At 43.8% G+C, this 14,048-nt stretch overlaps 1 protein-coding gene across 1 annotated transcript in view; it reads right to left on the reverse strand.

Moving 5' to 3' along the window:
- Positions 1–14,048, reverse strand: part of C5 (complement C5) — a 96,445-nt gene that overhangs the window by 26,565 nt on the left and 55,832 nt on the right. Inside the window, exons 26-31 of the mRNA XM_043453710.1 lie at positions 11,880–12,039; positions 10,091–10,186; positions 6,890–7,061; positions 3,549–3,754; positions 1,760–1,912; positions 929–994 (exon numbers count right to left, since the gene is read on the reverse strand). Coding sequence (XP_043309645.1) covers positions 929–994; positions 1,760–1,912; positions 3,549–3,754; positions 6,890–7,061; positions 10,091–10,186; positions 11,880–12,039 — 853 coding nt within the window. The remainder of the gene's footprint in view (positions 1–928; positions 995–1,759; positions 1,913–3,548; positions 3,755–6,889; positions 7,062–10,090; positions 10,187–11,879; positions 12,040–14,048) is intronic.

Raw genomic sequence — 14,048 nt, forward strand, 5'->3', positions numbered from 1 at the left:
CCAAAGTAAGATAAAAATGATCTCTCTCCAGGCAGAACTTTGGTCCAAATTCCACGCAGTCAAATCTGAGCACCTCACTCTGCAGGAAAGTTTTTAAGACTTTCATCCTTGTGCCTGTACACTTTATTTTTACATAGAACATCACAAGGTCATGAAGTATGGTTTTCTCCAGCCCACAAACCACTGTGGTAACAACAAATTATAGGTGTGCATGGACGGGCAGGGCTGCTGCCAGAAGTAGGTGTAGTGAGGGCAACCAGAAGTGACAGAACAGTGGACCGTCCATCTTCCCACCCGCATGCAATCTTATAAACAGTCTTTGAAGGAATAAACGTTCTAAAGAGGAGTGCACAATTAAATAATCAGGAGAATGTTAATTTATGCTCAGAATATGTTAATGTTAATGTTAATTTATGCTCAGAATATGTCATTTGTATTATTTTAGGCATTTGGCAGTTACAGCTTAGATTTTCTAAACTGTTTATGTGTGTCCATGCAGCCTGTGGCTAAAAATAGAAGACACTTAAGCCCTTACATATACACATTAGTCAGGAGTGATGCTGGATAAATGAGATGTGACTGTTACTAACCTCAGCATCCATGTATATACGTGTGAATGTATACATACATACACACGTCATATGCATATACATGTAAGCATAAAAATTATCTCTATACACCTATATGCATATACATATATATAATTTCTAGAAATACACACACATATGAAGATTAACAGCCATTTTCAAAAAGAAACTGTGGGGATAGCTATCAAGATAACCAGAAAGAATGATAAATGACTCTTACCTCAGTTATGGTTACCCAAGCCCAGATTTCTATAACTTTGTGGCAAAGTCTCCTTCTTTTAGATCACTTACTATTAGCTGACATATAACCTCAATCAAGTTGTTCTCCACAAAATACTCACATGCACTGTAGCCAAGCCACTGTTTTGTCCAGTAGTTAGGACGACGAGGTCGTCATTGAGAGGTGCCTGGAAAGATGTTTGCATTCAGTACTATTCCTCATGCTTATTTACTTTGCACAAAAGGCTATGGACAGTAACAACTATTTCCAGTTATTTGTATGTTTAAATATACCTTAAATAATCTAAAATGTGGTAATTAAAAAAAATACATGTCAGCATCTGTATACCGATAGCTACTATTACTGATGCGGAACCTTGTTTTTCCAGAGTACTTTTTCCCTCGGGAAGTTCTCGTTGGCCATCAGGATTTTCATTTTTAAAAACCCAGTAGTAGCAAAGGACACGGGATAGGCTGTTGGGCGACCTGCAGACCATCTCCAGCGTGGCCACAGCATGCCTGTGTCCGGGGTCGGCTGGACCCACTGGCAGATTCCCAAGTGCGTCTTCTCTCTTACTCTGCTGTCCAAGCTTTGTGTGTGCTATTCTCTTCGCCTGGCTAACTCCTTCTGATTCTTCCAGATTCATCCTGCCCATTTGGATGCATTTGAAAAACGGCTCTCAACTCTCAGCCTGGCTCAGGAGACTCCCCGTGTCCTTCCGTGAACCTAGCGAAGACCTCAGTCTTCACTGTTTGCTGCAACGACTGTCCCCTCTACAGGACAAGGGCTCTTTGTGCTTTACCTCTGGATCCTCAGTGCCCAGGACAGAGCGGGCATCCCTGCCTAGGACATGGTAGGCACTCATCTTAGGTTTGTATAAGAAGGGCAGAACAGATTGTCTCGAAGGTCCCATCCAGTTATAAAATATTACTTGAAAAAATTCTTTATTTACCTCTATTGGCTTCCCAAGGAAATACTTCTCTGATATCTTATAATGGTAGAGGTCACCTTTATTCTTGTAAGACACTTTGATATCCATGTTCAAGTGGAGTTTTCTAACCAGGAGCGAATACTCTGTCAGGCCCTCGATGGCATTAATTGTATCCTATCAACAAACAGCAAGGTACAAACATAGGTTTACTCATTTACATACCCCCTGTTTACAAATACACTTTCCTATGAGAAGGTGAGTAAGCATCGCCTGTGATGAAACTCCAGGTGACTGAGTGGAACTAGTTAAGGGCCCCTGTGTGGAGGAGGAAGAAGAGTCTCCCTCTACCAGTAAGTATGAAGGCAGTGTGGCTCATATCCGGGTTCTCCATGGGTCTTGAGCATGTGACCTCAGGCAAGTCATGCTTTCCAGAATGCCTCCAACTCCTCGCACAACTGTGGATCTCCTTCCCATCCTCACATCTAAGCTTAACTAGCCCCACAGTGAAGACATAAAGAATCTCCCCCTTCTCATGATTCTGTTTCAATGTTCTTCCCTTCTGCTCCTTAGAGCATTCTTCTCAATTGGTAATACTTTATGTAGAGTTTATCACGGGCATCCCCCCACTGCGATGTGAGATTCTTGGGGGCAATAGTACATCTTTCTTGGCATCCATTACATTTAGCAGGTATACACGTGGTAGTTATTCAACAATTATTTGCTGAAGGAATAAATGTGTGCATGAGTGCTAAGTCGCTTCAGTCATGTCCAACTCTATGCAACCCTATGAACTGTAACCTGCCAGGCTCCTCTGTGATTGGGATTCTCCCGGCAAGAATACTGGAGTGGATTGCTATGCCCTCCTCCAGGGGATCTTCCTCACATAGGGATCAAGGCCATGTCTCTTATGTCTCCTGCATTGGCAGGCAGGTTCTTTTTACCACTAGTGGGATGAACTTAATTTTTCTAGAGCTTGTCTTCCTCATCTACAGAATTGGGAGATGTGGTTGAATCAGAGAGAGCAAATTTGTGGCTACCTTCTCTCCCATGTCTCCCAGCACTCATTAGTGGTGTCCTCTTTTCTCTAAGCCTCCAGTTGTACCTATGGTGAAACCCATTTCCTCCCCCTGATTAGAATTAGATGATCACTGACATCACCCTGAAGGACACCTTTAGCTCTAAATTTTATATACATACACACACACCCTGTCATTGCCCAAGCATCCAAGGAACAGGGAAGATGCTAACACTTGAGATAAACCTGAGTGTAGATGTACACTATACAACGACATGGTAGTTATAATGCAAAATACACATATTCCAATGAGTTTACATTGGTAGGTAGACAAATAAACATGCTAATAATTGGTATTCCTCTTACTTTTCATTTAGTATTGTGGAAAGGAACATCAGTGCCTTTGTTTACGTGGCAGCCACTGTTTCTTTTTTTCTTTTTTTTTGCCACTGTTTCTTATATAGGATTAATATAATTGCTGATAACTCTCCTAGCCCTTCATGGTAACTGAGAATCGTAAAGGAAGTTCTGGGCTTGGAGTTTGGAGGTGTGAGTTCTGATGTTGGTTCTGCCACTAACTCTGTGAACGAAACTCCTGGAGCTGAGTTTCGCCTCTGCATGAGAAGGGTGTCAATGCAGATGTTCCTTGGGGTCCTTGATTCTAGTCATTTATTCATCCCTTTAGTGTGCTCGTTTGGTGACAGAACCATGGAGGCCAGAAGGAGTGTGGAATATGTGGTGTGGGAGGCACTAGAAATATCTCCAGGAAGATAACATGAGAGAAAGAAGCATTACCTGGGTTGAATAAAAGCCACCTCCATATCTCTGCTCTTCTGATAGCCATTTGATGACTGGATTCACGTAGTTCATGTCTTTCAAGTTCAGACTGGTGAGTAAGGCATAGGCTGTGGTTTCCACCATACGAGCTGTGCCAGCACTAGGTGCGGAGCTGTCCTTCTGCTGAAGATCATCTTTCCAAAAGCGGTAAATGGGTGGATTACCTAAACATCAACAAATCACACTGGTAAATATCATGAAAAACGTGAATTTGGCATAGCAATTCTAGCAGGTTTCTAGAAGTTTCTTCTGGCAGTGGCCTTCTGGTTTTCAAAAGTTTCATATTCTTTTGGAAGAAGAATTTTCTCAAGGTGACCAATACGAACAAGATCTCTTAATACAGGGCTGTTTTAATCTATAATGGAAAAGAATCTAAATATGAGCAGATAGATAGACAGGCAGACAGATAGATGATAGATAGCTGAATCACTTGGCTGTACCCCTGAAACCAACACAACACTGTAAATCAACTATACTTCGATAAAAATAAAAATAAAAAAAACAAGGCTGTTTGTCTTTATTCAGGAAAGTCAGCATGGAACATCTACATGTACTACACATACTTTTGTATGGTAGAATGGAAACGGCAGGAAACTGGAATTATTAACAGTACCCAGGTTCTAGTCTCTACTCGGCTACTAACAGACCTGTAAACTTGGATGGATTCTTTTCATTCTGTGATTCTTTCAGTTCCCTGAAGTGTAGACAGTGCTTTTTTCCTTGCGGTGAAACTCAAGTGAGATACCAAATGTAAATGTTTTTATAAATGAGAAAGCGCCAGATATATATATATATATATACATATACACTTATTGTTATTATTGACACTACCAAAAAAATTAGAGAACGTTTCTCCTTGATAGAAAAAAAAACCACAGTTCGGAAATTTTGAGATCACACCCAAACCTTAACTCTTCTATCTCCTCCCAATTTAAAACCCTAAAGACAGTTTCATATAGGTGGCACTTTTCATAAATTAGTTTCTAGATTGTATTTGGTTTTTATTGTTCTGTGCTGTGTGTGTGCTGTGTTCAGTCACTCAGTTGTGTCCAACTCTGCGACCTCATGGACTGTAGCCCACCAGGCTCCTCCATCCATGGGATTTCTCAGGCAACAGTACTGGAGTGGGTTGCCATTTCCTACTCCAGGTGATCTTCCCAACCCAGGCATCAAACCCATGTATCCTGCATTGGCAGGTGAATTCTTCACCACTGAGCCACCTGGGAAGCTTTATACATCTATATCTATGGTTTATCATAGGATATTGACTATAGTTTCCAAGCTATACAGTAGGACCTTGTTGCTATCCATTCTGGATGTAACAGTTCTTCATCTGCTAACCTCAACCTCCAACTCCATCACTCCAACATCCCCCCGCCCTCAAAATTCTGATGTATCTGTTTACAACTCAGAATTACCTTGCTTGTTTGACTTGAGGGACAAAATGTTTTCCCTCCCTCTTGAAGGCTTTTTTTTTGGAATGAAGGTTTTGGTTTCTAAAGATAGTTTCAGTTCAAATATTATGTGAACTAATACATTCCCTTCTAGCTCTTAAATTCTATTATTTTACGATTCATCTCTTACAATACCCAAGATATTTCTTTTGTGTTATTTGAAAAGTATTATAGAAGTGGTTTTGAAGTATATGTTGAGATTCAGTCATTTTTTAAATGATGACAGAAGTCCAATTTTGTAGATGGTGATAAACCTCATGTAGTATTTATTAAACTTTTAGGAAACTTCAGCCAGGAGAGGGCTCAGAAGTACCCAACCACGCCAGTGCCGGTCAAGGCACATTGGCCACTACTCCTCTGTATTTCTTTACTCTTGACCCATAGGAAGAAATGTCTTTATTCTTCAAAATGAAACATATGGCTTTGGGTCAGCCTGGTACAATATAAGCTAGGTCATGCACTCTTCTGTTCAAAGGCCTCCAATGACTTCCCTTCTCACTGAAGTGAAAGTTAAGGTTCTGGGGAATCCCACTGGCCCCCAGAGGACCTTGATATGAATCAGACTCAGGCACTGCTTGCCCTGCGTAGAGGCCGACCCAAACCAGGGAGCGTGGTTGGGGTAGTGGAGCAAAAGCTGGATCTCAGCCTGCATTCGCCCGTGGTGCGCACATCCCATGCTGCGTGCAGGAGGCCTGCAGGGCTCCGGTGCCGCCCGGGTCCTGCACGGTGCCCCCTCGCCTTTTCCTCCCCTGACACCCTCCTGCCCCCACCCCACTTCTCTCGTCACCGGAGCTCCTTGCCTTCCTTCCTTGGAGCACCAGGCCAGCTCCTGCCTCAGGCATTTTCATAAACTGTCTCTCTGTCAGGAAATACCCTTTCAGAAAGCCACGGGTTTGCTTCCTCACTTCCTTCAGGTCTTGACTGAAATACCATCTTCTCAATGAGGCTTAAGCCTGACCATCCTGTTTGAAATTACAACCAATCCCCTCACTTTCTCTCCCTTCCTTGCTTTATTTTTCTTCATATCAGTCATCACTAAACAGGTTACTATATCACTGAATAGTCACTATATGCAATGTTTTAGTTATTGATCATGTTCTCTCACTAAACAGAATATAAATTTCATGAAGGCCTGGACTTTTTTCTTTTTTGTCTTTTGCTTTATTCCCAGAGCCTAGAACAAAGCCTGGTACATAGGAGGTACTCCATACACATTTGTTGAATTAAGGAATGCATAAATATGTGGTGAATGAGTGACTAAATAAATGAATAGCAGGACTTATAACAGTGCTTATTACATTGTATTGTGAGGTCTTTGTTCCTTGAGAGCAGGGATTCTGTCTCACTCTACTTTGCATGCCCCCACGCTTTCCCAGAATTAGCGGATGCTACCTGTTTATTTGGACCATAAAGAAGGCTGAGTGCCAAAAAATTGAACTTTGAACTGTGGTGCTGGAGAAGACTCTTGAGAGCCCCTTGGTCAGCAAGAAGATCAAACAAATCAATTCTAAAGGAAATCAGCCCTGAATATTCATTGGAAGAACTGATTCTAAAGCTGAAGCTCCAATACTTTGGCCACCTGATATGAAGAACTGACTCCTTGGACAAGACCCTGATGCTGGGAAAGATTGAAGGCAGGAGGAAAGGGGGACGACAGAGGATGAGATGGTTGGATGGCATCACTGACTCGATGGACGTGAGTTTGAGCAAACTCCGGGAGATAGTGAAGGACAGGGAAGCTTGGTGTGCTGCAGTCCATGGGGTCCAAAGAGTCAAACACAACTGAGCGACTCAACAACGTGCTTATCAGACACTTGCTGAACAAATGTCAGAAACAAGTCATACCTTTGACGAAAGCTTTCTTCTTCAGGGCAGAGACAATTGAACGAAACTGTGGGTGTGCTTTATCTCCTAGGGAAAGAGCGTAAGCAGCAATGGCCAGTGTAAAAGCACTCTGGGTTGAGAGGGCATTTTCATGCAGAAAGTTGTCAGCTTTACTTACAGCCGTGCTGATTTTCTGGAAACAAGAGCAGAAGATACCTGAGCTTCTTTGACAAGATTTGACCTATCAACTGATGGGATCTACCCCCAGGTTGTACCATCCCAGGTTTCAGGCAAGACGAAAGGTAGAAAGGGAAATGACTTAGTGGAAATGGATGGTGGCTCCCTGAAGCAAATCCTTCTGGGAGAAGGAGCAGAGGGTAACCTGGAAAATGAAAATAAGATTGTCCAAATCGGTTTAAGTTTTTGCTTCTGAAGCCTCCCTCCTGGGTAGAGGTTTTTCCATTTAGTTTCTGCTTCCCATGTCAGACCTGGCCTCTGGGAAGAAGCATCAAGTATAGACATGGCTTTCTTCATCCTGCTCCACCCAGCAGAGTTGAGACAGAGTCACATTTTCAAAAGTTTTACTAAATAAAACCATCAGCGGCAAAAAAAAAAAAGAGCCAAGCTGCCAAAGTGCTTTTTGATCCCAAGGATTCCTGGGAAAATAATCTCTATGCCTCTGCTTGGCGACAACTGAAATAGTTATTTTGGATAAGTGGATGAGGAGGCTGTATGGTGCAATCCTCCTTACTCCTCGTCTGGCACCTTCTCGCCAGCTGCATCTGTCTCTCACTCACATACCACCAGGCACGGGCAATGTTCCTTGTTGATTATTTTGTCTTGTTGAATATATATATATATATATATATGCATGCTAAGTTGCTTCAGGCATGTCTGACTCTTTGCGACTCTGTGGGCTATGGCCTGCCAGGCTCCTCCGTCCATGGGATTCTCTAGGCAAGAATACTGGAGTGAGTTGCCATGCCCTCCTCCAGGGAATCTTTCCAACCCAGGGATCAAACCCGCATCTCCTAAGTCTCCTGCACTGGCAGGTCAGTTCTTTGCCACTAGTGCCACCACATATATATATATATGTCTGTGTGTGTGTGTGTCTGTGTGTGTGTGTGTGTCTGTGTGTGTGTGTGTCTGTGTGTGTGTGTGTCTGTCTGTGTGTGTGTGTGTCTGTGTGTGTCTGTGTGTGTGTGTCTGTGTGTGTGTCTGTGTGTGTCTGTCTGTGTGTGTCTGTGTGTGTGTGTGTGTGTCTGTCTGTCTGTGTGTGTGTCTGTGTGTGTGTGTCTGTGTGTGTGTGTCTGTGTGTGTGTTTGTTTGTGTCTGTGTGTGTGTGTCTGTGTGTGTCTGTGTATGTCTGTGTGTGTGTGTCTGTGTGTGTCTGTGTGTGTGTGTGTCTGTGTGTGTGTGTGTCTGTGTGTGTGTGTCTGTGTGGTGTGTCTGCTGTGTGTGTCTGGTGTGTGTCTGTGTGTGTGGTGTCCTGTCCGTGGTGTGTGTGTGTCTGTGGGTGTGTGTGTGTGTGTCTGTGTTGTGTGGTTGTGTGTGTGTTTGTTTGTGTCTGTGGTGTGTGTGTCTGTGTGGGTCTGTGTATGTCTTGTGTGTGTGTTGTGTGTGTCTGTGTGTGTGTGTCTGTCTGTCTGTTGTGTGTGTGTTCTTGTGTGTGTGTCCTGTGTGTGTGTGTCTGTGTGTGTGTGTGTCTGTGTGTGTGTGTGTCTGTGTGTGTGTGTCTGTGTGTGTGTGTGTGTGTCTGTGTGTGTGTGTGTGTTTGGCTGATTGAGAACTGAGCCCATGTCTCCTGTGTCTCCTGCATTGCAAGCAGATTCTTTATCACTGAGCCACCGGGAAGCCCCACATGTGTATATATATGTGTATACACACACAGGAGATGTAAGAGATGCAGGTTTGATCCCTGGGTCATGAAGACCCCCTGGAGGAGGGCATGGCAACCCACTCCAGTATTCTTGCCTGAAGAATCCCATGGCCAGTGGAGCCTGGCAAGCCATAGGCCATAGGGTCACAAAGAGTCAGACACGACTGAAGTGACAGCATGCATGCATGCATATATATACATATTTAGGGCTTCCCTGGCGGCTTAGTGCTAAAGGATCCACCTGCTGATGCAGAGATGCAGGTTCAATTTCTGGGTGAGGAAGATCCCCTGGAGAAGGAAATGACAACCCACTCCAGTATTCTTGCCTAGAAAATCCCATGGACAGAAGAGCCTGGCAGGCCACAGTCCATGGTGTCACAAAAGAGTCAGACACAACTTAGCGACTAAACAGTAACAACACACACATATAACAATTCTCCTGAACTAAACTAAAAACTTATTTCATTTTGTGGTTCAAGTCCTACCAGTCCCCTCGGGTTTTTCCATCTTGGTTCTGTCAGCTGGTTTGAAAGACAGGTCTAAGTTACTTCCCAGATCAGGATCTCATTTCTGTTAATCTTTAGAATCTTCCAAGTTGACTCACTTAAGTGGATCCTCTCCTTTCTCCCCTCAGCTTCCAAGCAAATGAAACAGCACAACCCCAGGCAGAGAACGTGGTAGGGGGTGTCCTTAGCGGTTCTGAGACACAGAGCACTTTAGCGCTCAGCATTTCATGTGGTTCCATCCTGTGGCCACCTGATGGAAGAGCTGACTCTGGAAAAGACCCTGATGCTGGGAAAGACTGAGGGCAGGAGGAGAAGGGGAAGGCAGAGGATGAGATGGCTGGATGGCGTCACTGACTCAATGGACATGAGTTTGAGCAAGCTCTGGGAGTTGGTGATGGACAGGGAGGCCTGGTGTGCTGCGGTCCATGGGGTCGCAAAGAGTCGGACACGACTGAGTGACAGAACAGTACTGAATGGATTCCATTTAATAAAAGAGCAGTCCCACACGTAGTGTCAGAGTTAGCAGGGGTAAGAGTAGGATCCCGGGGACATGGGGTCATCTTCTCATCACAATCAGAAGTTATTTATTCTAATCACAGATTTACAATTCAGTATCTTGTGACATGGGACAATTAAACTCACCTTCCTTACAGGCCCTAGTTTTCTCAGCTGTCAATGAGTGGGTTGGACTAAATGCTCTTTAGTATCTATCATACTTCTGAATTCCTTAAATTCTGGAGTTCAGGTTATTTTCAAGCCCCCTGTCCTATCCCCCTCTCCATTCCCTGAATATGGTACAGAAATAGACAATGGGTGTTGGAGAAAGAAAACACTCACCTCCATGGGGCATATGTCAAAAGACTTTCTAATTCCAATCACAGCAAAGGCTGTAAGATACAAAGTCTTCTCTCGGGCTTCAACAGGCAAGGTCCCCTAAAAATAAGCAATGTTTTAAAAGGAGAGTGAAATGGTGTCTTTCAAATGAAATGACCTGGCCTGGCTCTCCACTTTGGCCTCCCCTCCCTCTCTCTCCTTTCATGCACTCCAGCTGGACCCCTGGCGTTTTCTCAAAGCTCTGCGTTTTACATGCTTTCACTTGCTTTTCTCTCCTCCACCTCTCCACCCTGGAGCTCCACTTCATACCTCTTCACCACATTCAAGTTCACCTTCTCCTTCAAGACCATGTTAAAATGCCACTTCCTCTACAAAGCACTATTCTTCCTCTGTCCTCCCGTATTTTCTCCTCTTAGGGAAGTGACATTCCAAGGCAGTGTTTCTGAGACCTCCCAGGAAATGACCTTCTACTCATCTCTCCAGCTTTGTGTCACTCACCGCTGAGTCCTCTAGGCTCCAGCTCTTTGAACAAACCACCGTCTCTCCACTTCAAGATAACAGGCATGCTGCTTGCACTACTTGGAACACTCTGCCTGCCTCCCTCCTACCTAGCTCCTAGGAACCTGGTCAAATCGTTTTTTCAACTTCCCCAATCTAAGTGAGAGCTCCTGCTTTCAAAGAAACCGTATTGACCTTTTCTTAATGTGAATCACACACTAGAAATCACTTAATGTCTGACTTTTCTGCTAGATGGTAACAATCACCATGGCCTCAGTGACCATACCTGTTTTGTTCACTATTATATCCCTACAAGGTAGCACTTTGTGCACATTCTGTACATATTTATTGAATAAATAAATGAACACATAAACTCAAATCTTGCTTAGAGTTGTTAGTATTTGTACCCTGCTCTCTCTGCCAGTGTGTGAGCTCCTTTGCAGCAAGGATGCTCTCTGATCCATTCTTCCCACTCTTCCTCCCTCACAGTCCCCCAAAGAGGCCCTTGCACATTTTGGGTGCTCAGTGAATGGTTGTTGAATGGATATGAATAGCTGGATAGATGGGTAGGATTAAAAAAAAATTGTAGTATCTTACTTTTCAAATAGCACCTAGATGATGTCAGTTGCCCTCATTTCTTGTGGGAGTCCTAATCGGTCCTAATTATGGGACCCCAGTCAGCCAGGAAGGCCACTCGTGACATGAAAGCGATTGGATCGGGGCAGGCAAAATAAATAAATAAATGAAAGCTGTTGGGTCCTAAAAAATACATTCTAGGAGTGGAAGATGCTGTAGCAGTATTTTGGAGAGATTTTGCAATTTAAACATGTAAGTGGATTCCAATATCAAACAATACTTTGTTATACTTCTTGATAAATTAACTCTAATCTTCTTTCTAACAGAGTGTACGTAGGATCCCTTCCATCTTTCACAACAACATCTTGCAGCCTTGACCTATGAGAAGGCCTTGAAGTTCAAGTGCAGATTTCGTACCAAGTGTTTGTAGACAAAAGAGCCCATTTTGCCCCTTCTGGGAGCTCTAGCACTTGTGCTCTGTGACCCCCCTAACACCTGTTACACCAGATGTCTAAGGTCTTACTCATCTGACCTATCTTGAATTATCTGAATAACAGGATGAGAAGACCTCTCAAATTCTTTGCCTGTACACAGGAGAAGTTTCTTGCAGGAGTGCATATATTTTCCCCTCTTTTTTCCATTCTTCTAAAAATGAACAAGAACACAACTCAGACTTTTAAATCAAACTGTTGTTCATCTGTGCATTTGGTTTCCTTACCTGTAACTTCACGGGTTGATAGTCAGAATTTTCCTTGAAAGATCCATTTTCTAGTTGGCATTGCTCAAGCAGCCACAATAAAGAATTACAAATTGAATTTTGGTTCTGATCTACATATTTACTTATTTGTCCAAGTACTCTTAGAGCAAAGGCTGTTAACCTTTGGGACGAAAGTCAAATAAATAAACATTTAGACACTGAAGCCCTTTTGGCTTTCAACCTGCAGTGTTTTAGTTCACACAGTGTTTATTCTTGAAAAGAAAACATTTTAAAATATGCAATTCTGAAGTAAGATGTTACTATTTCAAAACATCAGGGAAGATATCAGGAAGATCTCCAAAAACAACCAAATGTAAGCAACACTTCTTCTGTGACTGCAGCATTGTTAGCCTGCATACAAGCTGAACATTGATGCCTGATGATACAGAAATAATTCTCTAAGTTGGAGACAATAGCGTTGAAACAAATAGTTTAGCGTTAAAACACTGACTCACAAACATGAGATACTGAAGAGCAACATTATAAAATTCTAGATTGAAAATTTGTACAAATTATCTGATCTAAATTCCCATCTGAGGTCTGACTTCTCTTCCCTAATACCCGTGGGGGTGTTTATCTCGTTTCCCCTTGAGTCACGCCATTGATGGAGAACTCGCCACCTCTCAAGGAAGCTTTACTTATCATGATTACTTAGTCAAAAAACAAGTTCAGGAGACTTCTCTGGCGGTCCAGTGATGAAGAACCCAACTGCCGTCGCAGGGGACACAAGTTTGGTTCCTGGCCCCGGAAGATCCCACATTCCTCGGGACTGCTGAGCCTTGAGCCACAGTGACTGAGCCACGTGCCCGAGGGCCCGAGCTCTGCAGCAGGAGAGGCACCTCCAGTGAGAAAGCCCGCACCTCCCCTGGAGAGCTGGTTTCGCTCCCTGCGGCTCGATAGAGCCTGCTCGCAGACGCAACGACTGGGCACAGCCAAAAATAAACCAACAAGCTCAGTCTCTACTCATGTCCCGCAAAGACTGTCCAAGGGGATCTGCCTCATGACCCCAAGTGCCTCTTATGCCTCCTCTCCTCCTCTCTGATCCCTTCACTCAGCAGCGCGGGGGCCAGAAACCCTTGAGACTCAGACCGCTTGACTCTCTCCCGTACTGTAAAATTCTGCTTTTCTTCTTCTTTTTAAAGTGAATATTATTCTCTTTAATTTTTTTTTAATCTTCCCTGTATTTCTAAAAAAATTTTGGGGGGTATTCAGGTGCTGGCCATTTTCATACATATATGTATGTATATGTCTTTCTAGGCACTCATGGAGTTGGGCCTAGGGTGGTTGTGTCCAAGTGTTTGTGTGTTTCTGACTGAACACCAAGCACTCAGTCTTGCCCAAAATCTTGAGAGGCTCTAGGGGTTTCCTGAGAGGCCGCTGCATCTTCTTGTGGGATTTCTGTTCTCCAGGCACGCCTGTCTCCAGCTCCTGACGCGGTCGTCTCCAGTCTGCATCAACCCCCACTCCCTGCCTCCTGGGTGCTCTCCTCTGGTCGCCGCACTGAAATGTGTCACTCACACAGGGTCAGACCCACCTCTAACGTACAATCTGTGACACTTCGTGACTGATTGGCTCTACAGCCAGAAGGAAAGGGAGGAGTCACACTTGGTCAGCAGGGGACAAAACCCAGAGTATCGCTGTGCACCGATGAAGAGAACGGGGGAACAGAAGAATGGATCTGGCAGGGAGTGTGTTTGAAGGGCTTTCGGCTTCTAGGCCCCCTGGAAATGTGGATCTGGAGTTCACGAAAGAAGCCAGGCCTTGAGACGTTGGTTAGAACATCGTCTGCATAGGAGTTATGAACATCATGGGCAAACGTGAGATTGCACAAGTCTAGAAAATGAGGGTCAAGGATGAAATCCTGGGGACTTTCCATAATAAAAGGCCATAATCTAAAAGACAGTTATTCTAGATTGTGAACCTGTTAAAGTGTTTCATATAGTAGCAACTACAAAGCACCTGTTGCAGTGTTTTTAGTAAATATTTTGTCATAGCACGGCAGTATTTTCTGAAAATAGATCTTGGACTGCAAGGTTATCAAACCAGTCAATCCTAAAGGAAATCAACCCTGAATATTCATTGGAAGAACTGATCCTGAAGCTGAAACTCCAATATTTTGGCCACCTGATG

The sequence above is a fragment of the Cervus canadensis genome, chromosome 30, assembly GCF_019320065.1.
Source record: "Cervus canadensis isolate Bull #8, Minnesota chromosome 30, ASM1932006v1, whole genome shotgun sequence".
NCBI lineage: Eukaryota > Metazoa > Chordata > Mammalia > Artiodactyla > Cervidae > Cervus > Cervus canadensis.